General features: G+C 38.8%; 1 protein-coding gene across 1 annotated transcript in view; it reads right to left on the bottom strand.

Annotated features, from left to right (window-relative positions):
* The window catches only part of SCAI (suppressor of cancer cell invasion), a 151,502-nt gene continuing 126,520 nt past the window's right edge, over positions 1-24,982 (bottom strand). The window contains exons 15-18 of the mRNA XM_047768385.1: positions 16,625-16,697; positions 12,995-13,168; positions 12,691-12,791; positions 1-823 (exon numbers count right to left, since the gene is read on the bottom strand). Coding sequence (XP_047624341.1) covers positions 677-823; positions 12,691-12,791; positions 12,995-13,168; positions 16,625-16,697 — 495 coding nt within the window. The 3' untranslated portion in view covers positions 1-676. The remainder of the gene's footprint in view (positions 824-12,690; positions 12,792-12,994; positions 13,169-16,624; positions 16,698-24,982) is intronic.

Genomic DNA, 24,982 nt, shown 5'->3' on the forward strand with positions numbered 1-24,982 from the left:
TTTCCAGCATTCAAAGACTACAAATAAAACGAAATATGAACACATTTTTCACCTCAAGACCCCCATTAAAGATTTAGCTTTTCAGATCCAAATCACTCTATACCGTTTCTGAAATCTTGACAGCATTTAAATGAATGAAATGATTTCAAGAACTATCTTGCTTATGCTTCAAAGAATCACACATTTTCCTACTTACTAAGATGGAAAGAAAAGAAATATTATGGGAGGGCTCTGTTCCTGATTCTTAGTAGTCCATGCTGGCTAGTTTCATCTTTGTCAACAATTACACATTTTCCAAATCCAAGCATTTAAGGTCCACGTATAAGAGTTGGATTTTCCTCATTATACAAAAATAAAGGATTTACTCTTCTCAGAGTGAGAATAGTGACCATTTGAGTGGCGGATTAGATGTTAGAGGTAAGTATCCATACCTCAAAACCAAAAAATAAAAATTCCAAGATCAATCGAGTTTTTAAAAGACCTGAAAGAGTGAACTTTAAAACAGTTGCCCTAAAAGTTTGAACAATTTTTTTCCGGTTTCTTTTTAAAATGGCGGTCCTAAATCGAAAAAATAAAAACTAAGTAACATCACTATGTGTCTGTCATCACATTAGAAAACTGCACCATTTAAAATCTGTGGCAAATGAAAACTTGTTTCCATGAGAGGACTTCTGTTTTAATAGTCGTCGATGGTATTCTCAAGGAACACGTTTCGCACATCCAGAATGGATGCTAATTCCAAAATGTGCTTCTGCAGATGAGGGTTCTCCACTGTTTCATCCCTCGGCAGCTGTGGATATGACTCTGGGTAATTTCGTGTTTCCTGGGAAGCAAAGAAGAGAAAAGTCAAGTCTGATAGTTTAATGAAAGAACATTATACACCTTCTAACAGGAGTAATAATACTACTGTTTACTGTTCAAGGAGTATTTGAGGAGTAGCTTAATACATATTTTTCTCCTTCCTATTGGTAATCTATTTGTGGAACATACGAAAGTGTGGACGTTTGGCCATCTGACCCTAAAAAATGATCATTTCCTTTGGTTCACCACAATATGTTCATCTAGTGAGTTATTTCACAAATATTTACTGGGGTTACTGGGGCCTATCACTTTTGGGCACTATGCTATATTGCGGAAGCCATGTGATTCCTACTTACTATTAATTTCAACAAGTATTTGTTAAGCAAATAAATAAATAGATGTTGAAGGGAAAATTAAAATGAGGGAAAAGACAGGAGGAACACTAAAAAGGTCAAATTAGCAGGACTTGGCAACTTAATTACAGGAGAGAGAGGTGTCAAAAATAACTAAGACTTCAGGAATGGAGGACCTGAAGGAAGAGTTGAGAGCTACTCACAGAAAAAGAGATGGAAAGGAGGAGATAATGTGGGGATAGTATAAAGCTTTCGGTTTTAGGTATACTTTATTTGAGGTAATGAGCTATACAAATAGAACTGTCCGTCAACCAGAATTTGAAAATTCAGAATGTATCTCAGAAAACAGGTTTGAGCAATTTTTTGACATACTATATATACATATACATATACAATATACACGCTAATATAATCTGCATGGATATAAATATTAAAGCTATCAAAATGGATGAAATTTCTTTCTTTCCCCCCTTTTTTTTCTTTTTATAGCCATTCCTGTGGCATATGGAAGCTCCCAGGCTAGGGGTCGAATTGGAGCTGAAGCTGCCAGCCTACACCACAGCCACAGCAACACCAGATCTGAGCCGCATCTGCTACCTATGCTGCAGCTTATGACAACGCCGGATCCTTAACCCACTGAGAGAGGCCACGGATCGAGCCTGTATCATCGTGGATGGTTGAGTTCTTAACCTGACGAGGCACAACAGCAACTCCACAGTCCATGTTTGCAAATGTCATTTCTATCTCTCTTCTACCTGTAGGCCTTAGTCATTACACATTACAGAGACCAAATTTTGGTTTTACCACACTAAATGCTATGAAGACCGACAATAAAGAAATGTTCAAAAACCTAAAAAAAGAAATTAGCAATAAACCCCAAGAACTCCTAGAGGATTACAGTAAACTGAACAATTCTCTCAGCTCACGCAGGGCTGGGGGATGTTTGAGTACTGATCAAACACCTCCCAGAAGGGAGAATGTGTATTGAAATAGTGGGCATATGAAAGAGCACCAGAGAAATCATGCTTCTTAGTATTAGGCTGAAAGAAGCCTGTATCTGTATGCTAACACTACCTAAAAAACTCACCCTTAAAAAGCTTAAAAAAGCATGGAAAGGTCAAAAGATATTCAAGTAACTTAATTCCTGTGAGAACACAGCCCAACACTCTTTAAAGAAAGGCAACAAAATCCCGAATCTGAAATCAGAAAACTCACAAGGCTCACAGTCTAACAGAAAATTACTACACACACAAAGAATTAGGAATATAAGACCACTAATCAGAAGGGAAAATAATAAAAACAAACCTATACATTAGTAGGTAAGGACTGGAGCTATTATTATTCATTCAAGAGCACAAAAGAAAACATAAATATAATGAGAAGAGAAAATGGAAAATGTTAAAAGAACCAAAAGAACTTCTGGAATGAAAAAAAAGTAATCCCTAAAATGAAAAACTAAGTGGACTTAGGAATAAGAGCACATTAGATACCACAGAAAGAAACGTCAGTAAACTTGAAGACAGCAACAGAAACTGAAACACAGAGAGAGAACAGATTTTTTTTAAATGAAGAGCAAAATCAATGACCCATAGGACAATATTAAGTTGTTGAACATATATGTAATTGATGTTCCAGAAAGAAAGGGAAGGGGAAAAAAAATTTGAAGACATAATGGCTTAAAATATCCTAAAATATTTTAAATATCTTGATATTTGGATAGAACCAAGATACTCAACAAAACCCAAGCAGGAAAAAATACAAAGAAAACCATATCGAGGTAGTACATCATAACTAAAGTGCAGGAAACCAATAAAAAGACGAAAAAAAAAATTTTTTTTTTCATTTTTACCATTTCTAGGGCCGCTCCCACGGTATATGGAGGTTCCCAGGCTAGGGGTCTAATCAGAGCTGTAGCCACCAGCCTACACCACAGCCACAGCAACGCGGGATCTGAGCCGTGTCTGCAACCTACACCACAGCTCACAGCAACACCGGATCCTTAACCCACTGAGGGAGGCCAGGGATCGAACCCGCAACCTCATGGTTCCTAGTCAGATTCGTTAACCACTGAGTCACGATGGGAACTCCAAAAGAGAAAAATCTTAAAAACAACCAGAGGAAAATGAAAAGATATATTACACACTGGAGTAACAGAACAAATATTCAGAAAATCCGTAAGGATCATGAACTTGAACAACATTATCAACCAACATGATCTAACAGACATGCATAGAACTCTTCACCCAACAGTAGCAGCATATACATTCATTTCCAGTGTCCCTAGAACATTTACCATTATAGACCACATTCTGGACAATAAATCAAATCTTAATAAATTAAAAGGACTCAAATCATACAAAGTGTTTTGACTATGAAGAAATTAAATTAGAAATCAGTAAGATATCTTGAAAATTCCCAAGTTTTAGACACTAAAAAACATATTTCTAAATAACCCAGGGGGGTTTCCCATTGTGGCTCAGCAGAAACGAATCTGACTAGTATCCATGAGGATGCGGTTCAATCCCTGGCCTCACTCAGCAGGTTAAGGATCTGGCGCTGCCGTGAGCTGTGATGTAGGCCGGCAGCTACAGCTCCGATTTGAACCCCTAGCCTGGGAAGCGCCATATGCCGTGGAGGCAGCCCTAAATATATAAAAACAAAAAACAAAACAAAACAAAAAAACTCATGGTTTGCAAAAAAATCAGAGTGAAATAAAGACTGTTTCAGATAAATAAGTAATGAGAAAACCATTACCAGATTTGCACTCTAAGAAATAATAAAGGAAATTCTGTGGTTAGAAAAATGATATCGGAAGGAAAATGAAATCTAAAGAAAGAAACTGAGTGCCAGAAATAACTATATAAGCTTTTCCCTCATTAAAAATTTTTTAAAAGGGAGTTCCCGTCGTGGCGCAGTGGTTAACGAATCCGACTAGGAACCATGAGGTTGCGGGTTCGGTCCCTGCCCTTGCTCAGTGGGTTAACGATCCGGCATTGCCGTGAGCTGTGGTGTAGGTTGCAGACGCGGCTCGGATCCCGCGTTGCTGTGGCTCTGGCGTAGGCCGGTGGCTACAGCTCTGATTCAACCCCTAGCCTGGGAACTTCCATATGCCACGGGAGCGGCCCAAGAAATAGCAAAAAACCAAAAAAAAAAAAAAATTTTTAAAAAGATAATTGACAGTTTAATGCTATGATAACCAGAAAGTATTGAAGAGTATATACTTATTATATGGAAAAGTCAAGTGAAGGATGGTAATAGTAGAGAATGGGAGGGAGAAAATGGAAGAATACAATCGTAAGATAATTACATTAAGCATGAAATGGTATCAGAAAAGCAAACCAAGGAGTTCCTGCCATGGCATAGTGGGTTAAGAACCTATCTGCAGCGGCTCAGGTTGCTGCAGAGGGGCAGTTCAATTCCTGACCTGGCACACTGGGTTAAAGGATCTATGTGGCTGCAGCTGTGACTTAGATTCAATCCCTGGCCCAAGGAACTTCCCTATGCCGCAGGTGTAGCTACAAAAAGAAAAAAGAAAGAAAAACAAGAGATATTGCATAAATCAATAGTGTTGTTAAAATTCTAAAACAAAACGAAATTTCAATTAATTCAAAAGAAAATGAAGGCAGGGGAGTTCCCGTCATGGCTCAGTGGCAACGAACCCTTCTGTGATCCATGAAGACTCGGGTTCAATCCTTGGCCTTGCTCAGTGGGTTGAGCATCTGGCATGTTGCCATGAGCTGTGGGGTAGGTTGCAGACGCAGCTCGGATCCTGCATTGCTGTGGCTGTGATGTAGGCTGGCAGCTCAATTTGACCCCTAGCCTGGCCTTCCATATGCCACAGGTGTGGCCATTAAAAAAAAAAAAAAAGAAAGAAAGAAAACGAAGGCAGGAGAGAAAGAAAAAAATTTAAAAAACACAGCAGGACAAATAGAAAACAAATAATGGTTTATTTAAATCAAACTATATTAAAAATTGTATTAATTAATTTTTTTCCTTTTATGGCCACACCTGCGGCACATGGAAGTTCCTGGGCTAGGGCTGGAATCAGAACAGCAGTTACCATCCTACACTACAGCCACAGCAACGACAGATCCTTAACCCACTGAGCAAGGCCAGGGATTGAATCCACATCCTCACAGACCCTATGTCGGGTTCTTAACCCACTGAGCCACAAAGGGAACTCAAAAATTACATTAATTTCAATGTAATTTTAAACAAAAAGCATCAAGTAAAAAGGTAGAGATGGTCAAACTAGATAAAAAAGCAGGATCTATCTAGTGCTGCTGAAAAGAAGTCTACTTTATATCAAGAGAGACATAGGGCAGGGGTTTCCATTGCGGCTCAGTGGGTTAAGAACCCAACTAGTATCCATGAGGAGGCAAGTTAGATTCCTGGCCCTTGCTCAGTGGGTTAGGGATCCAGCATTGCTGCGAGCTTCAGTGTAGGTCACAGATGCAGCTTGGATCTGGTGTTGCTGTGGCTGTGGTGTAGGCCAGCAGCTGCAGCTCTGATTTCACCCCTAGCCTGGCAACTTCCACATGCCACAAGTAGAGCCCTAAAAAACAAAACAAACAAACAAACAAAAAACGAGTTCCTGTCATGGCACAGCAGCAACAAATCTGACTAGAAACCACGAGGTTGTGGGTTCAACCCCTGGCCTCACTCAATGGGTTAAGGATCTGGTGGTGCCGTGAGCCGTGGCGTAGGTTGCAGACGTGGCTCCGATCCCATGTTGCTGTGGCTGTGGTGTAGGCTGGCAGCTATAGCTCCGATTCGACCCCTAGCCTGGGAACTTCCATATATTGCGGGTGCGGCCCTTAAAAAAAAAAAAGAGAGAGACAGACAGACATAGATTAAAAGGATAAAATAAGATTTGCCAAACAAACACAAGCCAGAAGAAAACAGGTACAGTTTTGTTTTGTTTTATTTTTTTTGGCCACGCCTGTGGCATGCAAGTTTCCTGGCCAGGAATCAAACACACACCACAGCAGTGATCCAAGCCACAGCAGTGACAACACTGAATTCTTAACCACTCAGCCACCAGAGAACTCCCAGTTATAGTTATTTTATCATCAAAAAAACTAGACTGCAGAACGAGGAATATGGCCAAACATAAAGACAGACATTTCGTAATGATGAATGGGTAATTTCAACTAGAAGAAATAACAGGAGTTCCCCTCATGGCTCAGTAGTTAATGAACCTGACTAGTAACCATGAGGTTGTGGGTTTGATCCCTGGCCTTGCTCAGTGGGTTGAGGATCTGGTGTCACCGTGAGCTGTGGTGTAGACTGCAGACGTGGCTCGGATCCCGAGTTGCTGTGGCTGTGGTGTAGGCCGGCGGCTATAACTCCAATCTGACCTCTAGCCTGGGAACCTCCATATGCCACTGATGCGGCCCTAAAAAGACATAAGACAAAAAAAAAAAAAAAAAGAAGAAGAAGAAGAAGAAGAAAGAACAAGCCTAAGTATATATGAACTCAGTAACAGCTTTAAAATGCACAATGAAAAAATAGCACTGAAACAAGAAACTAATTCACAATTATAATTAGAGGTTTAGATACTCTTCTGTCAGGAATAAAATAAGCAGACAGAAAATCAGTAAGAATATTGAAGACTTGAAGAACACTATTTAAAACAGTTGGACATCAAATTGAATTGACATTTATACATCACTCCATCTAATAAGAGCAGAATCCATACTCTTTTCAAGGGCAGAAAGAACCTTCACCAAGATAATTCATATCATGGGTCATAAAACAAGTCTCGATAAACTTAAAAGATTTAAAATCAAATAACTAAAGCATTGTTTAAAAGATAGGTGACTATATTAGAAGAGGAAAGAGGTTTTGAATCTAAGTTTTAAAATATAGAAATTAAAAGAGCAAATTAAAGTCAAAATAATTAGAAATAAGAATAACAATGAGTGTAAATGCAAATAAATAGAAAAGAGACAAACAGTAGTAAAAAAAAAAATCAATGAAAGCAAGAGCTGTTTATTTGGAAAGATCATTCACTTTAATAAACCCTTAGCTAGGCTATAAAAGAAACAAAAAAGACAGGAATATGAAGCAGGAAAGATCACTGGAAAGTCTGCAGAGATTAAAAGGATAATGGAATCTTATCAATAACATTTTGGCAATAAACCACACAAATGACTTGCAAGACACAGTAATTGACTAAGAAAAAAATAGAAAACAAGCCTTTGAAATTGAATTCATAATTTAAAACATCCCCCCAAAGACAACTCCAGGTCCAGATGACTTCACTGATTAATTCTTTTAACTCTTTCTTCATTAAAAATTTTTTTGGGGGAGTTCCCATCGTGGCTCAGTGGAAATGAACCAGTATCCATGAGGACGTAGGTTCGATCTCCGGCCCTGCTTAGTGGGTTAAGGATCTGGCGTTGCCGTGAGCTGTGGTGTAGGTTGCAGACACGGCTCGGATCCCGTATTGCTGTGGCTCTGGTGTAGGCTGGCAGCTACAGCTCTGATTTGAACCCTAGCCTGGAAAACTCCATATGCCATGGAAGCGGCCCAAGAAATAGCAAAAAAAAAAAAAAAGAAATACAAAAGAATGAAACACATCCCAACTTAGTTTATGAAATCAGTACTACCCCGATAAAAAAAAACACATGAAGACATTAAAAGAAAAGAAAATTAAATACTATAATCACTCATAAAAACAGATGTAAAATCCATAATGAAATGTTAGTAAATTGATCCAGCTAGCCCAGATATACGAGGTTGAGTTTATTAGAAACTCAATCAGTGTTACGTACCATGTTAACAGAATTAAGATACATCAGATCAATTAATGCAGAAAAAAAAGTATATGACAATCTTTCATACTCATTCCTGATAAAAACTCTCAGTAGATTAGGAAGAGAAAGGAGCTCAGTCAACCTGAAAGAGGATATCTATGGAAAACTAACAATGAACATTATCATTTATAGTAAATGATTAATTTTTCCCTTAAAACCAAGAACAAGATAAGGATACTCATTCTCATGACTTCTACTCATTACTTTTCTGGAAGACCTATACACACACAAACTAAAAGGCATACAGATTGGAAAGGAAGAAGTAAAATTGTTTTTGTCTGAAGATGACATGATCATTACACAGAAAGCCTTAGGAATATATTTAAAAAGCTAACAGAACTAATACTCCAGTTTAACAAAACTGCAAGATACAAGGTTAATTTTTATTTATTTTTATTTTTGCCTTTTTAGGGCCATACCCATGGCATATAGAGGTTCCCGGGCTAGGGGTCACATTGGAGTTGTAGCTGCTGGCCTATGCCACAGCCACAGTGTGTGTGGGACCTACACCACAGCTCAAGACAAGGCTGGATCCTTAACCCACTGAGCGAGGCCAGGGATCAAACTGTGTCCTCATGGATGTTAGATTCATTTCCGCTGAGCCACAATGGGAACTCCATGGTAAATTTTTTTTTTTTAAATTGGTATCTCTATGTATTAGAATAAATAATTGGAAAATGAAATGAAAAATATAATTATATTTACAAATCATCCCCAAACTTGAAATACTTTGGAATACAATCAGGAGGACACATGTAAGGCTTGTATGTTGAGAACCACAAAATACCATTGAGAGAAACTAAAGAAGATATAAATAAATGAGGAGATAAATTAATTGATTGGAAGATTTTTATATTTTTAAAATATGAAAACTCCACAGATTGATTACCTAGATTAAATGCAATCTGAATCAAAATGTAAAGGTGATGCTAAAACTCACATAGCTAATGCAAAGAATCTAGAACAACTAAAACACCTCAAACATTTTTGGGAGGGGGGGACTCACACTACAAGGATTTCAAGACTTACTATAAAGCTACAATCACCGAAGCAAGTAGTATATTTGAGAAAAATGGTATAAACCAATGGAATAGAAGTTAGAGTCCAGAAATATTCCTATACATATACACTTGACTTATTTTCAGAAAAGTAAGAAAAACAATTCAATGAAAAAAGGATAATCTTTTCAACAAGAGATACTACATCAATTTCATATCCGTATTGAAAAAAAACCCCACAGGAGTTCCCGTCGTGGCGCAGTGGTTAATGAATCCGACTAGGAACCATGAGGTTGCGGGTTCGATCCCTGGCCTTGCTCAGTGGGTTAAGGATCTGGCGTTGCCGTGAGCAGGTTGCAGACGCGGCTCGGATCCCGTGTTGCTGTGGCTCTGGCATAGGCCGGCAGCTACAGCTCTGATTAGACCCCTAGCCTGGGAACTTCCATATGCCGAGGGAACAGCCCAAGAAATGGTAAAAAGACAAAAAAAACAAAAAAAAAACAAAAACAAAAAAAACAAACAAACGAAAAAAAACCCCACAGATTTTAACCCTTACTTCACATTGTAAACAAAAATTAACTCATAGCATAGACCTACATGAAAAAGCTAAAACTATAAAACTGCTAAAGGAAAACATAGAGAAATCTTTGTGACTTTTGGATAGACAAAGATTTCTGAGAGAAGACATACCAGAAAAAGAAAAAAATTGATTAGTTGAAACTTCATCGAAATTTTAGATGTTCTGGAGTTCCCTTGCGGCTCAGTGTGTTAAGGATCTGGCGTTGTCACGGCAGTGGTGCAGGTTTGATCCCTGGCCTAGAATCTTCTGCATGCCTTAGGTGCAGACCAAAAAAAAAATTTTTTTTAAGTTTAATCTTTAAAAGACACTGTTAGGAAAATAAAAAGGCAAGCCACAGAATGGGATAAAATAGAGCTAATAAGCACATGAAACGATGTTCCAATATCCTTATTCATCTGTGAAATACAAAATGAAACTACCATGAGATATCACTATAAACCCAACAGTCCGGCTGAAATGTAAGACTGACACACCATGAGCTGGCAAGGATGTAGTGCACTTTTCACACGCAATCGCTGAGAATATAAAATGAGAGAAAGCCTGGAAATTTCTTATAAAACTAAATGTAGGAGTTCCCATTGTGATGCAGTGGAAACAAATATGACTGGTGACCATGAGGTTGCCAGTTCAATCCCTGGCCTGGCGCAGTGGTTTAAGGATCCAGCGCTGCCATGAGCTGTGGTGTGGTTTGCAGACGCGGCTTGGATCCGGCATGGCTGTGGCTGTGGCTGAGTCCAATTCGACCCCTAGCCTGGGAACTTCCATATGCCGCAGATGTGGCCCTAAAAAGCAAATCAAACAACCAACCAACCAAATATATACCTACACTATGACCAATAAAATTTAAAACCTAAGTGTTTGCAAAAGACCTTTACCGAAATGTTCACAATGGCTTTATTTATAATAGTCAAAAATTTAAAACTGCCCAGGTATTCATCAAAAGGAGGAGGCCTAAATAAACTGTGATATATTCAGACAATGGAACTACTCAGAAGGAATGAGCTTAAGCAACAACACAGATGACTCTTAAGAACAATATGCTTGATCAAAGATTCACATTGTGTTAAGTCAAGTTTATGAACAGGTGACACCAATCTAGTAAAAATAATAAAAAGGGCGTTGCCTCTGGAGTAATGGGTAGTGGACTGACTAGAAAGGGGTGTGGAGAGAATTTTCTGGAATGATGCTATAATGTATCACAACTGGAGTCTGAGTTATACAGCTGTATGCATTTGTCGAAATTCATCTAATGGCACACTTCAGTTCTGTGCACTTCACTGTATGTAAACTTTACATTAGAAAAAGTAAATAAATAAAACACATAAATGTAAATTCCAGTTATTTATATGCATGATGAAGTGTTGAGGGGTGAAGTTCACAATTTACTTCAAAATGCATCAAAAAACCGAGATGAACTGATAAATGAAAAGAGAGATGGATAAATGGGCAATTTGTAAGAAAGTAAATATACCTAAATGTTAACTACAGAATCTAGCTAGTGTGTATATGGGTATTCACTGCACAGCTCTTTTACATTTTAAAATTGTAATAAAATGGAAAAAAATTTTAAACTAAAAATTGCAAAAGACTTTTAAAAATATTTAGGCATACTTGAAAAAGAACCAAATGTTACTTGTCAGAAGTGGAAAATATAATGGATAAATTTTTTTAAAACCTCAATGAGGCGTTCCCATTGCGGCTCAGCAGTAACGAACCCAATGAGTATCCATGAGAACACAGCGGGTTCAATCCCGGGCCTCGCCCAGTGGGTTAAGGAGCCGGTGTTGCCGTAAGCTGTGGTGTAGGTCACAGATGAGGCTCGGATCTGGCATTGCTGTAGCTGTGACATAAGCTGGCAGCTATAGCTCCGATTCGACCCCTAGCCTGGGAATTTCCATATGCTGCAGGTGCGGCCCCAAAAAGACCAAAAAATAAACAAAAAAAAACAAAAAAACCCTCAATGAATAGGTTACATAGTTATTACATAAATACACAGAAATAGCCTACTTAGAGCAAAATAGGTCAAAGACTTGAATATACTTTTCATAAAGAAGAACACAGAATAACACACATGTAAAGCTGTTCAACCTCCATCGTAAGGCAGAAACTAAAAACTGAAACCACGACGAGCTACTACTTACACCCACCAGATTCACAGGAAACGTAAAGAATGACTGCAACGACTGGTGGCCAGAATTAGAGCAACAGCAACTCTTATACACAGTTGGTGCAAGTGTAAACTGGTACGACCACCGCTTAACTAGTAAGGCTGGATACATCTAACTCTCTCACCTCGCAGTCCACTACTAGGTACGTACTCCAGGGAAAATCTTACATGTGTGTCAGAAAACTGAAGGAAGATTTCACAGTGGCATCATTTATCATACTAACAATCTAGAAACAACCCAAATGGCCATTATCAGTAGAATAGAGGAGGAGTTTGTGATGTGTAGTCAAACGGAATCCTACATAGCAGTGAAAACAGCTGAATGAAAGCCACATAGTCAGCTGGGGTTCCCGTTGTGGCTAAGCAGGTTAAGAACCTGACACAGTAACCATAGGATGCAGATTCAATCCCTGCCCTTGCTGAGTGGGTTAAGGATCCAGTGTTGCTGTGCTGTAGGCTGGCAGTTGCAGCTCTGATTCGACCCCTAGGCTGGGAATTTCTATCGGCAGCATCTTCGTGGCACCGGGACTCAGGTTTGATCCCTGGCCTGGCACAGTGGGTTAAGGATCCAGTATTGCCACAGCTGTGACATAGGCTGCAACTGCAGCTTAGATCTGATTCCTGGCCCAGGAACTCCATACACTGTGGGGTGGCCAAGCAAACAGACAACACAAAAAAGGAAAAAACTATAAAGAAAAGTAAATGACAATGATAAAATTCAGGATTTTAGTTTCATTTGAGAAGGAGATAAGATGAGGGAAGACCCAGAGAGAGGCCTCAAAGATAATGAACACTTTCTACTTAAACTGGATGGTAGGTACTCAGATGTTTTATATTATTCATCTTTACAACTTATGTATTAATTTGTGAATATTATTTTGGATCTATTCAAAGTTTATTTAATATAGGTATGATATAATACATGACTGTTACATTGCAAAACTGATCTTTAGTAACATTATCTGCCTACCCGAAAAATCTTGTGCATCCTCATGGTGGCTGAACAAAAGATAAATCTTGTGAGAAGCAAGCGAAGAAATTCATCTCCAAAAAACTGGAGAAATGCCTGATCTGCAAAGAGGAGAAAAGTGGCAGTAAAAGGATACATAAGTGGAAAATGCTTTTTAAAAGGAAAGAAAGGTTCAGGAAAACCTTCTCGACTTTCCTGCCTTTAAGAAATACCTTTAAAAATTTGAACAATTTAAAACAGTTTTCAACAATTGGAAACCATGAAAGTACATTCCATTAAGTGTGCAGTTGGATTAGTAGGGTACCTATTGAACGTGAATGGGTCAGCAGCTGGGCAATATCACGGTTGATTTTTCGAAGATATTCTTGACACTTTTCCCAGAGGCCTCTACGCATGCTTGACAATCCAGAGACAAATAGGAAGGCCATTAGAGGGTTGTTCAAAAAGAGAGTGAAGAGGCTACCTCGTTGAGATTGATCTGTAATAACAAACATGTTATATATAGAGACAACAGTTTTGCAAAAGATAATTAATGCATTTGAGGAATGTCTCAATGTACTGACAATTTATAAAACTGAACCTATATAATGAAATGATAATTCAACTAAGTAGATGCTGGAACTATAAAAACATATCCCAGGTATGTTGCTGTCTGCTGAAAAAACTCGAGATAGAATCTCATGAACTTAAGAAAAATGGAAATTTAATATATTCCCTTGCTTTTTTCTCTCCAACTAACAACTTCCATGCAAACATGGCAAGTACTGGATCCCAGGCAGCTCCTGACGGAACTCTCTGAGAAGCACCAGAATTGCCAATCTCTTTCCTTTTTCCTTCATTAGTTTGCTCTTTCTCTTCCTGTCCCTTAAGTATCAGTATTTTCTTTCTACACATTGCTGTTCTCAACTACTCCCACAATTTCAGCTATCATTTAGATGCCTCCTAACTCCCAATTCTCTATCTGCAGAAAACTGAGCTCCTTAGGAGTAGAATTGTGCTGTCCCACAGCAGCCACCAGACACTTAAAAGGTGACTGGTCCAAATTGAGACACGCTGTGAAGAATAAAAGATACAAAAAGATGCAGTGTTAACATTCATTTCACCTGTTTGTTTCTACCTTTTCTTTTGTTTTTCCTTTTCTTTGTTGGCTGCGTCCAAGGCATGTGAACCCAGGCCAGGGATCAAACGCATGCTGCAGCTGTGACCTGCACCACACGTGAGGGAATGCTGGATCCTTAACCCGCTGTGCCACACAGAAACTTCCAGTTTCTCTACCTTTTTGTAGTGTGGCTACTAGAAAACTTAAAATCACGTGACTCCCATTATCTTTCTACAGGACAGAGTAGCTCCAGACTACTGTATTCAACCCAACTCTCAACGATAACTTCCAACTCAACATGCCCAAACTCAAAAGCAGATTCCTTTCCTTTGGTTCTCCTATAAATCTGCTTCTTATCTAGTATCACCACCTCTACCAGCACCTCAGCCAGAACCCCCCTGCCTCTTCTCCCTGACCCCCTTGCATCCAGTCCATCACCGAGTCCTACTGGTTCTCTGGGCTCATCCATGCTCCTCTCCAGCGCTTCCCAAGGTGAACAGAATGCTCTTTCATGCTGCTCCTCTGTTTAAAACCTTTTTTAATGGTGCCCCACTGTCCTCCATTTAAATCTCTTAACAAATCTTGAAGGGTTTTCATAATTCAGCCACACAATCCCAAACTCTACCCTTTAAAACTGGCAGGAACCGCTTTCATGCGTCTAAATGCTCCCTAAACTCTCTCATTGCAGAGCTGTTATCTCAGGGCTCATATGCTATTTCTCAGCTAGAAGACTTTTTTTTTTTTTTTTTTTTTTTTGCTTTTTAGGGCCATCCCTGCAGCATGTTCCCAGGCTAGGGGTCAAATTGGAGCTGTAGCCACTGGCCTACACCAGAGCCACAGCAACTCAGGATCCCAACCGCATCTGCAACCTACACCACAGCTCATGGCAACACCAGATCCTTAACCCACTGAGTCCAGGGATTGAACCCACGTCCTCATGGATACTAGTTGGGTTCGTTACTGCTGAGCCACGACAGGAACTCCCAGAACACTCTTATTCAACCACCTAGTTCTACATATTCTTCAGCTCCACTTTAGACATCATTTCATCCACTTTCTTCACTCTCATGGGCTGGTTAGGAGTTCATCTTATGTGTTCCCTGTGCTTCCTCCTAAGAAACACTAAGCACCTACAGCAATCACCTGTTAGATTGTCTATGTCTGCTACTAGACATGTGACTCTCTGAGCAACATAACTTTTTATGGTCAGAGTGTAATTGTCAGTGCTTAGCGTAGTACTTGGTAAATAAATGTTGATAAATGCTTGTTGAACGAATGAAGTAACTCTTGGTTAAAGAGAGAACTGCAGGCTTCAGATACCGGAGGTACAGGGACTTAATCTGACATCCAAATACTTAGGTATCTGCTAGTTTTGTGTCCAGAAGGGGTACATTCAAGGGATGAGAGGTCTAAGCTTTACAGCACAGATGATAGGATAGTGGATCAAGAAATGTTAAGGACATATATTACAATGAACGTATCAGTAATAATGACAGCATATTCTGAATACTTACTGTGTACCTAGAATTATTTAATGAGGTAGGTACTTTTATTATTTCTATTGGATCAGAAAGAAACTGAGGCACAGAATGGCTAAGTAACATTCCAAGGTCATATAGCTAGTAAGTGCCTGAGTTGGGACTCAATACAATCAGTTTGCTTCTAGAGTCTGTGTTTTTAGCCTTTGCACAATAAAACCTTTCTGATTAAATAATCATGGTATTGACCCATTAGTTCATGCAATTTAAAATAAAGCTGTGTCTTGATAGGAAAAATTAATAGCAGAAAGTACTCTCACTTGGAAGGGGTTATTACATTTCTCCAGAAATGAGAAGAAACTGGTTAACAAAGTCCTCAAAGCAGGAGAATTTTACCGTTGTTTGAAGGTAAGTTCTATCCCTTAGTAATCTGCCTTTTAGATACATGAACTTAATACTTCTATATGGTTTTCCCTGTGAAATAGCAGAACTTACCTTAAAACAACGGTGAAAAGTCTCCAGCTTCTCTCAGGCATTCAAATGCCGACCATCACTTCGTGTGTCAAACTATGTCAGCAGACAGACTTCTGGCTGGGAAGTAGCAGTAAACTGCCATCTCCCACAGCACTATTCCCAGTTAGGGAGATAGGGAAGCAGTGACAAGTACTGCTAAAACAGGATTAAGGTTGGTTTAGTATTTTACCTAGCTTAATGACTGGGAGTTAGAATTAGATTTTATGTGTTGCTTATTGAGGACAAATTATTAAAGACAAAACCTCTTTTTCATTTCTCAGCCATCTCAGAAATGGCAAAACACTGACCTACCTCTCTGGCACACTGAAAAGAAGTTTTTTTATTTAAAAAAAAAATACAATGTAAAAGTGTGAATAAAAGAAGCCCTTTAAGTTGTGCCAGTTAGTTTATCCTAACTCTTAGGCATAAACAGAAGTGTTCTAGACTAAAAACCTTACTGTCTCAAAAGATAGCTAAAATGTGTAGCCAGAGATACAGGAAATCATGCTATATGGATGATGACAAGCACACCTGCAAAACAAATTTTAAAATTCACAAATCACGAGTTCCCCAATAGCAAGGAACCAAAACCACTCTTTTCTCAAGGATGAGTTACCATTTCTTTTAAAATTATCTCAAGGCCAAACAGTAGCCCTTCAAAGAAGTCTGGTTGTTGGCAAGACTTCTGGGTTTATTTCAGATTGACACCGGCTACTTTAAACATTATGAATCCACAATTGATCATTATAGGTGGGGGGAGACAAAGATCAGATCAGTATTATTCAAAATGTAGATATAAATTTACTTGCAACCTATAGATATAACAGGGAATGACAGAACATACCTTGTAAAGCTTTTGGATATGCTGTAGGAGAAAGCAAGCAGACTAGTGGCTGTCCAAATAAGTTTGTGAAATTCTGTAATACATAAGAATTTAAAACCTTCATTAAAGAGTTAACCAGTGACAATTACTCAGTAATTTCCCAAAACAAATCACTAGTGTATAGATTGGGCCCTTTTATTCATAAGCAGATGCAGAAACATCAGTAACAGCTGAAGAGGCTGTCATTCATGTATAACTACCACAAATAACAGGCTTTCTTAAAATGGTGAAGTTTTGGAGTTCCCATCTTGGCGCAGCAGAAACGAATCCAACTAGGAACCATGAGGTTGCAGGTTCGATCCCTGGCCTCGCTCAGTGGATTAAGGATCCAGTGTTGCCGTGAGCTGTGGTGAAGGTTGCAGACGTGGCTCAGATCTGGCATTGCTGTGGCTCTGGTGTAGGCCAGTAGCAACAGCTCCGATTAGACCCCTAGCCTGGGAACCTCCATATGCCGCGGGTACGGCCCTAAAAAGACAAAAGACCAAGAAAAAAAAAAAGGTGAAGTTTCTTTATTGACTGATTTTTAAATACTGATTTTTTAAAATAAAGGCACATACATCTGGCTGTCTACCAAGAGGCTACCCCATGGGGAACATATACTTCTATTCACCGGGGAGAATTTTCCAAGATCTAGGATGTGGCTCTCAGCCTCACAGGCTCGAAAACCTGACTTACTGGTATGTGAAGACTGGATCCACCTCTCACTGTGAATCATATTAATTGCGCATACAGGATGATGTGTAAAACCAGAATACCAATGTGTTAATTTACAGTGAGAATTAAACCGACATTCACTGTTCTTGGCGTGATTAAGGATATCCTTTCCCTAAAGATGAATCTACATGGGAAGCAAAATCACAAACTGTTCAGTTAAAACAACAAAAAAAAGAAAACCAGTAGTAATCTTAATAAGAAGTGGAAAAAAAAACAAAACTAAAAAATACTCCTAAGTGATAAAAATGAATACCTCAAAAAATGTAAAAATTAGAATGAGTTCCCCTCTAAGAACTTGGAGGAACTCATTCTAAAGACGTCATTACATTAATTTATTAAAATTTAAACCAACATCAGAGTTCCTGTTGTGGCTCAGTGGTAATGAACCCTGAGTTGTAATGAAGCCCTAAAAAAGCAAAAAATACAAATAACAAATAAAAAACGCAACCTCAATAAAAATAGCTATAGATTTTCTCCCTGCAATTGAAATTCTAAAGTACATATGGGTAAGGTACATTAGCCAGGAAAACTCTGAAAGAGGAGCAAAGAGGAGAACTAGACTCATCAGATATTAAAACATACTTTAAAACTTTTAAAATATGTAGCAGCAATATTATAAGAGGCAAAAAAAAAAAAAAAGGGAAGAAAATGAAGAGTCCAGGAGTTCCCGTCGTGGCTCAGCGGAAATGAATCCAACTAGTATCCATGAGGATTCGGGTTTGATCCCTGGCCTCGCTCAGTGTGTTAAGGATCTGGTGTTGCTGTGAGCTGTGGTGTAGGTCCAGATGCAGCTTGGATTCCACGTTGCTGTGGTGTAGGCCGGCAGCTGCCCACTCTGATTCAACCCCCTAGCCTGGGACCTTCCATATGCCGTATGTATGGCCCTAAAAAGCAAAAAAAAAAAAAGAGTCATGAATGTAGACCCCAAAACAGACAGAATTTAAGAATATACAATAAAGAGAACAGTGGAAATGGTAGGAAAAACTGGAGAACTATCTAGGAAAAAAGTTGGTACCATATTCTGTACCAAAACCTATGATGAATTTCAAATATATTGGTAAAAAAACTAATAAGAGAGCAAAAAGATGTGTGTATTTATAGCCTAGATCTTCCTATTATGATTAATAAACTCCATTACAAAAATCAAAGACTTGTGCATAGTAAAATACAGCACGGACTAAATTAAAAGCCAAATGGTTAACTGGGAAAAATATCTGTAACTCACATTACAAATGATTAATTTCCTTAATATAGAAAGCTTTGCCAAATCCATGAGAAAAAGACCACTGATCCAACAGAAAATGGTTGGAAGATAACGGAATTCACAGAAAAGAGAATATAATTGGCTCAAATACATGAAAAGGTGCTCAGCCTTACTGATAACAAGAGAATAAAATCAAAGATACACTAAAATGCCACTGTTTAAACTATCGGTTTAGCAAAATTACCGTAAGTTTGAGAATATACACTATTGACAAGAAAATGGGGGAAGAGACACTCTATATAGACAGAAGCATAAATTGGTACAAATTCTTGAGGTGACAGTTTGGCAGTATCTATTAAATTCAAAGCAAGAGCAGTCCCACAATGAGGAGTTTACTCTACCCATATACTCTCAAACCTGTGAAATAGTATAAGTTCTAAGTTATTTCTTGCAGCATTGTTAAAGGACTTGAAACAACCAAAGGACCAGCAATAAGGGATTGGTAGAATAAATTGTAGCACATCCATATACTGGAATACTATGTAACTATAAAAAAGAATAAAGAAATTCTTTATGAGTTATAAGCAAAGACTGCCAGCATTTCTTACTAAGTGAAAAAAGCAAAGATGTAAAACAGTTGCTTATAGCATGTTACTACCATTTATACAGCTAAAAAGACTAAAGACGATGTATTTGTTTGGTTTGTAGATGCATTTTTTAAAAATTCTAGAAGGATAAACAAGAAGTAAACAACAGTGGTTACCTACAAGGTGAGACAGTAACTGAGTGAATTGAGACTAGGAAGGATGAAGAGCTACTACAATATGCCTTTTTGAAATTTTTCATTTTGTGATTTTTGTGAAAATGATATTGATACAGAAAAACAACTGAAATAATCAGAAATGTCTAGTAATCAAAACACAAAGGGACTAAAATGAATGATATTAAGGAACAGTTTTGAGATAAGGCAGACTGAGACCTTCTTCCACACTGTGGGGACAACTTTCTGGACCCTTGACCATGACACACATGCTCTTGGAAGTACTAAAATGAACAGTGTTGTTATCTATGTCCCAAGGTCTCCTTTTTCTTTGTATCCCTTTCTGACCAACCTCTTCTGGTTTTTTTCTTTTCTTTCTCTCTCTCTCTGTCTCTCTCTCTCTCTCTCTCTCTTTCTTTCTTTCTGTCTGTCTTCTCTCTTTCCTTCCTTCCTTCCTTCCTTCTTTCTTTCTTCCTTTTTGCTTTTTAGGGCCACACCCAGGGCATATGGAGGTTCCTAGGCTAGGGGTCGAATCAGAGCTGCAGCTGCCAGCCTACACCACAGCCACAGCAATGCTGGATCCAAGCTGCGTCTGTGTTCCACACCATAGCTCACGGCAATGCCAGATTCTTAACCCACTGAGTGAGGCCAGGGATCAAACCCACAAGCTCTAGGTTCCTAGTTGGATTCGTTTCCGCTAAGCCACGATGGGAAATCCTCTTTTCTTTTTAAAATATTGTGTAGAAAGAGTCAGCAGAACAAGAACGACTGCTATCCTTTGGAAGAGCTGCTCACAAGGTTGGGAACTTAGCTGTGGGGAGGGTTCCCCCCATTAGCAGAACCCTGAAGAAACTCCAATTCTACTTAGATTCTGCAAACAAGATGGTTCATGCTGAACGTCTGCCTTCCTTTTGGGAGAATGTCATTTGGCACGTGTCAGGCAGAGGGTGCCTAGGTGGTGAGTCCCCAGTGAGAACCCTGGGCACTGAGTTCCTGCTGAGCTTCCCTGGTAGATATTTCACCCCTGCTGTCTCACTTGTTGTGTGGGAATTAAGTACCAGATGTATGACTTGCACCTACTTTTCTTTGGACTTGACCCCATGTGCCTTTTCTTTTGCTGATTTTGCTCTGTATCTTTTTGCCGTAATTAAATCTTAGTGGTGATGGGACTACATGCTGAGAACTATAAGTCCTCTTGGTGAATCATGGAATCTGTGATCTTGGGAACTCTGATTCTCTTCTATCAGATTATATTTAAATTTTAGGCATGGAAAATATTTTCTTTAAAGTTGCTTCAGAGTTCCTGTCGTGGCACAGTGGAAATGAGGAACCATGAGGTTGTGGGTTCAATCCCTGGCCTCACTCAGTGGGTTAAGGATCTGGTGTTGCTGTGAGCTGTGGTGTAGGTCACAGACACGGCTTGGATCTGGCTTTGCTGTGGCTGTGGTATAGGCCAGGAGCTGTAGCTCCGATTAGACCCCTAGTCTGGGAACCTCCATATGCCTTGGGTGAAGCCCTAAAAAAGAAAAGAAAAAAAAAAAAGTTGCTTCATGTGTCTCTGTTCTAATCCACTCAATACTTGATTTTATGGTTTAACCCCCAATGGATAATCTTATTTTCTTTATTTGCAAGCTTTTGAGACTGTCTCCTATCTGTCTCCATATATGGATTATATGAGTCGATGCTATTATGTTTAAGAAAAATTATGGCAAATATATGTAAATGGAATAGATACTGAAGAAATTTTAACTTTTAAAATAAAAAATAAAAAATGATTTTTTAAAATTAAAAATAAAATTAATTTTTTTTTCTTTTTATGGCTGCACCTGAGGCACATGGAAGTTCCCAGGTTAAGTACTGAGCTGGAGCTGCAGCTGCAGCCCTACACCACAGCCACAGTAACACCAGATCCAATTTACATTGCGACCTAAGACATAGCCCTGTGGCAACACCGGATCCTTAACCCACTGAGCAAGGCCAGGGATCAAACCCTCATCCTTGCAGACACTGTGTCTGCTGAGCCACAAAGGGAACTCCAAAATTTTTATTTATTTATGTTTAAATTTTTTTTGTCTTTTTTTTTGTCTTTTCTGGGGCCTAGTCAGATTCGTTAAGCACTGAGCCACTACAAGAACTCCCAAAATTTTTAAATACAATTAAAAAATAGATAAAATTACTTTGGGGGCCAAGCCCATGCCACAGCAGTGGCAACAGCAGATTGTTAACTTGCTAGGTCGCCAGAAAACTCCCATAAAATAATTTTTAAAAATTAAAATTTCAATTCATTTATTTTTATTATTTTTTTATATTTTATCTTTTTAGGGCCGCACCCATGGCATATGCAGGTTCCCAGGCTAGAGGTCTAATCAGAGCTATAGCTGTCGGCCTATGCCACAGCCACAGCAACACAATTCAAAAAGCATTAAAAATTAGGTACATAGTTCATACATAAGATTGTTACTGAGTTTTGTGTATTTACCCCATATCTAACTACTTTGCTGAATTTCTATTCATAGTAACAGTTTTTCTATGATTCTGTTGGACTTTGTGAATATAAAAATCATATGACCTACAATTAATAATTTTTTCTTTACAATATTTACATCTCTTATGGTCTGGGTGACTTTTTTACTGTTTTATTTGGGGCATGTTACAAAATTCTGGTCAAGACTAAGACAAGAATAATCATAATGATAGAAGCAAGCATTCTCTTTTTCTTGCTTATTAAGAATATTTTTAGCATTTCTCCCTCTAAGTACAAAGTTGGCTACTTAATATAGAACCTCTTTATCACAGGCTGAGTTTTTCTTTTTCATGAGGAATGGGTACTGAATTTAATACAGATTTTACAAAATGATCATTGAGATATGTGATTTTTTTTAGAGTTTATTACTTAAAAAAAATTACTATGGTTGATTTACAATGTTCTGTTAATTTCTGCTGTACAGCAAAGTGACCCAGTTATACATTATATATACATTATTTTTCTCATATTATCTTTTATCATACTCTATCACAAGTGATTGGATATAGTTCCCTGGGCTATATAGCAGGACCTCATTACTCATCTGTGCTAAATGCAATATAGTTTATATCTACTAACTCCAAACTCCCTCCCCCGTCCCCCCTGGCAATTGCAGGTCTGTTCTCTATGTCCATGAGTCTGTTTCTATTCTGTAGATAGGTGATTTGTGCCATATTTTAGATTCCATATATAAGTGATATCATATGGTATTTGTCTTTCTCTGACTTACTTCACTTTTTCTTTTTTTTAGGGCTGCACCTGAGCATAAGGAGGTTCCCAGGTTAGGGGTTGAGTCAGAGCAACAGCTGCCAGCCTATACCACAGCCACAGCAATATAGGATCCAAGCTGCATCTGTGACCTACACCACAGCTCACTGAAATGCTGGATCCCTAACCCACTGAAGTGAGGCCAGGGATCGAACCTGTATCCTCCTGGATACTAGTCAGATTCGTTTCTGCTGCATCACAATGGTAACTCCACTGACTTACTTCACTTAGTATGAGAATCCCTAGTTCTATCCATGTTGCTGCAAATGGCATTCTTTTGTTCTTTTTTATTCCTGAGTAGCATTGTGTATATGCATCACATCTTCTTAATCCATTCATCTGTGAATGGGCATTTAGGTTGTTTCCATGTCATGGCTATTGTGAATAGTGCTGAAATGAATATAGGGGTGCATATACCTTTCTGAATGAAAGTTTTGTCCAGACACATGCCCAAGAGTGAGATTACTGGATGATATGGTAGTTCTATATTTAGTTTTCTGAGGTACCTCCATACTGTTTTCCATAGTGGTTGTACCAATTTACATTCCCACCAACAGTGCAGGAGGGGTCCCTTTTCTTCACAATCTCTCCAGCATTTGTTATTTGTAGACTTATTAATAACGGCCATTCTGACAAGTATGAGGTGATACCTCATTGCAGCAGGTGATTTTTCTTATTTATCCTATTGACATAGTATACAAAGTTGACTGATTTTCATGTCTGTAAACTTCATGTATCATTCAGATAAACTTTTGATAGATTTTTCTATTAATAGGTCTATTTACTGGTATTTTATTTTATAATTTTTTTTTTTTTTTAAGGCTACACCTGTGGCACATGGACACTCCCGGGCTAGGGGTCAAATCAGAGATGCAGCTGCCAGCTTCCACCACAGCCACAGGAACACCAGATCTGAGCTGTACCTGTGACCTACGCCCCAAGCCACATCCTTAACCTGACAAGCAAGGCCAGGAATCAAACCCACATCCTCGTGGATACTAACTGGGTTCTTAACCTGCTGAGCCACAGTGGGAACTCCAAAATTTTCTAATCTATACTTATAAACTAATCTGGGATGGAGTTTTTTGTATGTGCTATTTTTGTCTTGAAATAGTGTCACTATTATAATGATTCCTATCATTTACTGAATGGTCACTACTTTCTAGGAACTATCCTTGGATTTTTATCTTCTAACTTGTAATCTTAACAATCCTATAAAATCAGCACAGAGAAGGAAAAAGGGGCTCAGAAAAGACCAAGGCCACACTCAAGGTCATACAAGTGTCTTGCAGCCTAATTGTTATAGAATAAATTGGGTATTTTCTGATCTTTTCCATTGCTCTAAAATTGTGCAGACTCTAAAAGTTTAAAAGGACTTATTGCAGAACCTAAAAAGGCTGGAGCCTTTTTTTTATGGGGAAAGGGAAACAACTCTGGATGACTTTCTGCGTACTCTTTTATACCCTATGATTGGGCTTTTCAGATTTCCCTTCTTGTGGCCATCAGGGTTTTTTTCCTACTAGAAATTATCTATTTAACTGAGACTTTAAAACACCTTACAACTTTAAAATAGTACATAGTGTCCTTTTCTTTAAAACTTCTCTTCTTCAATAGATACTCATTAAACTTACAGACAAGACACTGTTCTAGGCGTTAGGGATACTGCAGTAAACAAAACAATGTAAAAACAAACAAACCCTGTCTTCCTGGAGCTGACATTTAGATGGGGGTAGAGGTGGCAGGTAGAGATCCAGAGTAAACAAAGACATTATTTGTAGTATCATAGAAGGTTGATCAAACACCTGGAAAACAATGTGGGTATTTTTGGAAGGGGATTCCGAGTGGGGGAATAGAACAGAGATATCCTAAGCAGAAGACCGACAGGTGTGTCTGAGGAAGAGCAAGGTCGGTGTGGATGAGAGAACTGAGTGATAGGAAGACCAGCCAGAGACAATCGGAGATGCACTGGAGGAGAAGGAGGAGGCGTGTGAGGGCAGAAAACACAAAGCCTTGACTGAGTGAGACGAGGAGCCTTTGGAGACTTTGAGTAGACAAGGGATGTGATCTGACTTCCAGGCACACTCTGAAGGGGAGGGAGGAAGGGCAGAAAGAGGAAGCCTAGTTAGAAGCTACTGCAATAATTCAGGGCAGCCATGAGGCTGACACAGACCAGGGTGATGGCTGTGGAGGTGATAAGATTCTGAGTATGTTAGTTATAACCAAGAGAACATCCTGAAATGGATGTGGGTGTGAGAAAAAGAGAAGTCATGTATAAAGCCAGGCATTTGGGCTAGGGTAACATAACACAGATCAAAGCATCATGGTCGTTAACTGATATAAGGAAAGCTG

The sequence above is a fragment of the Phacochoerus africanus genome, chromosome 2, assembly GCF_016906955.1.
Source record: "Phacochoerus africanus isolate WHEZ1 chromosome 2, ROS_Pafr_v1, whole genome shotgun sequence".
Taxonomy (NCBI): Eukaryota; Metazoa; Chordata; class Mammalia; order Artiodactyla; family Suidae; genus Phacochoerus; species Phacochoerus africanus.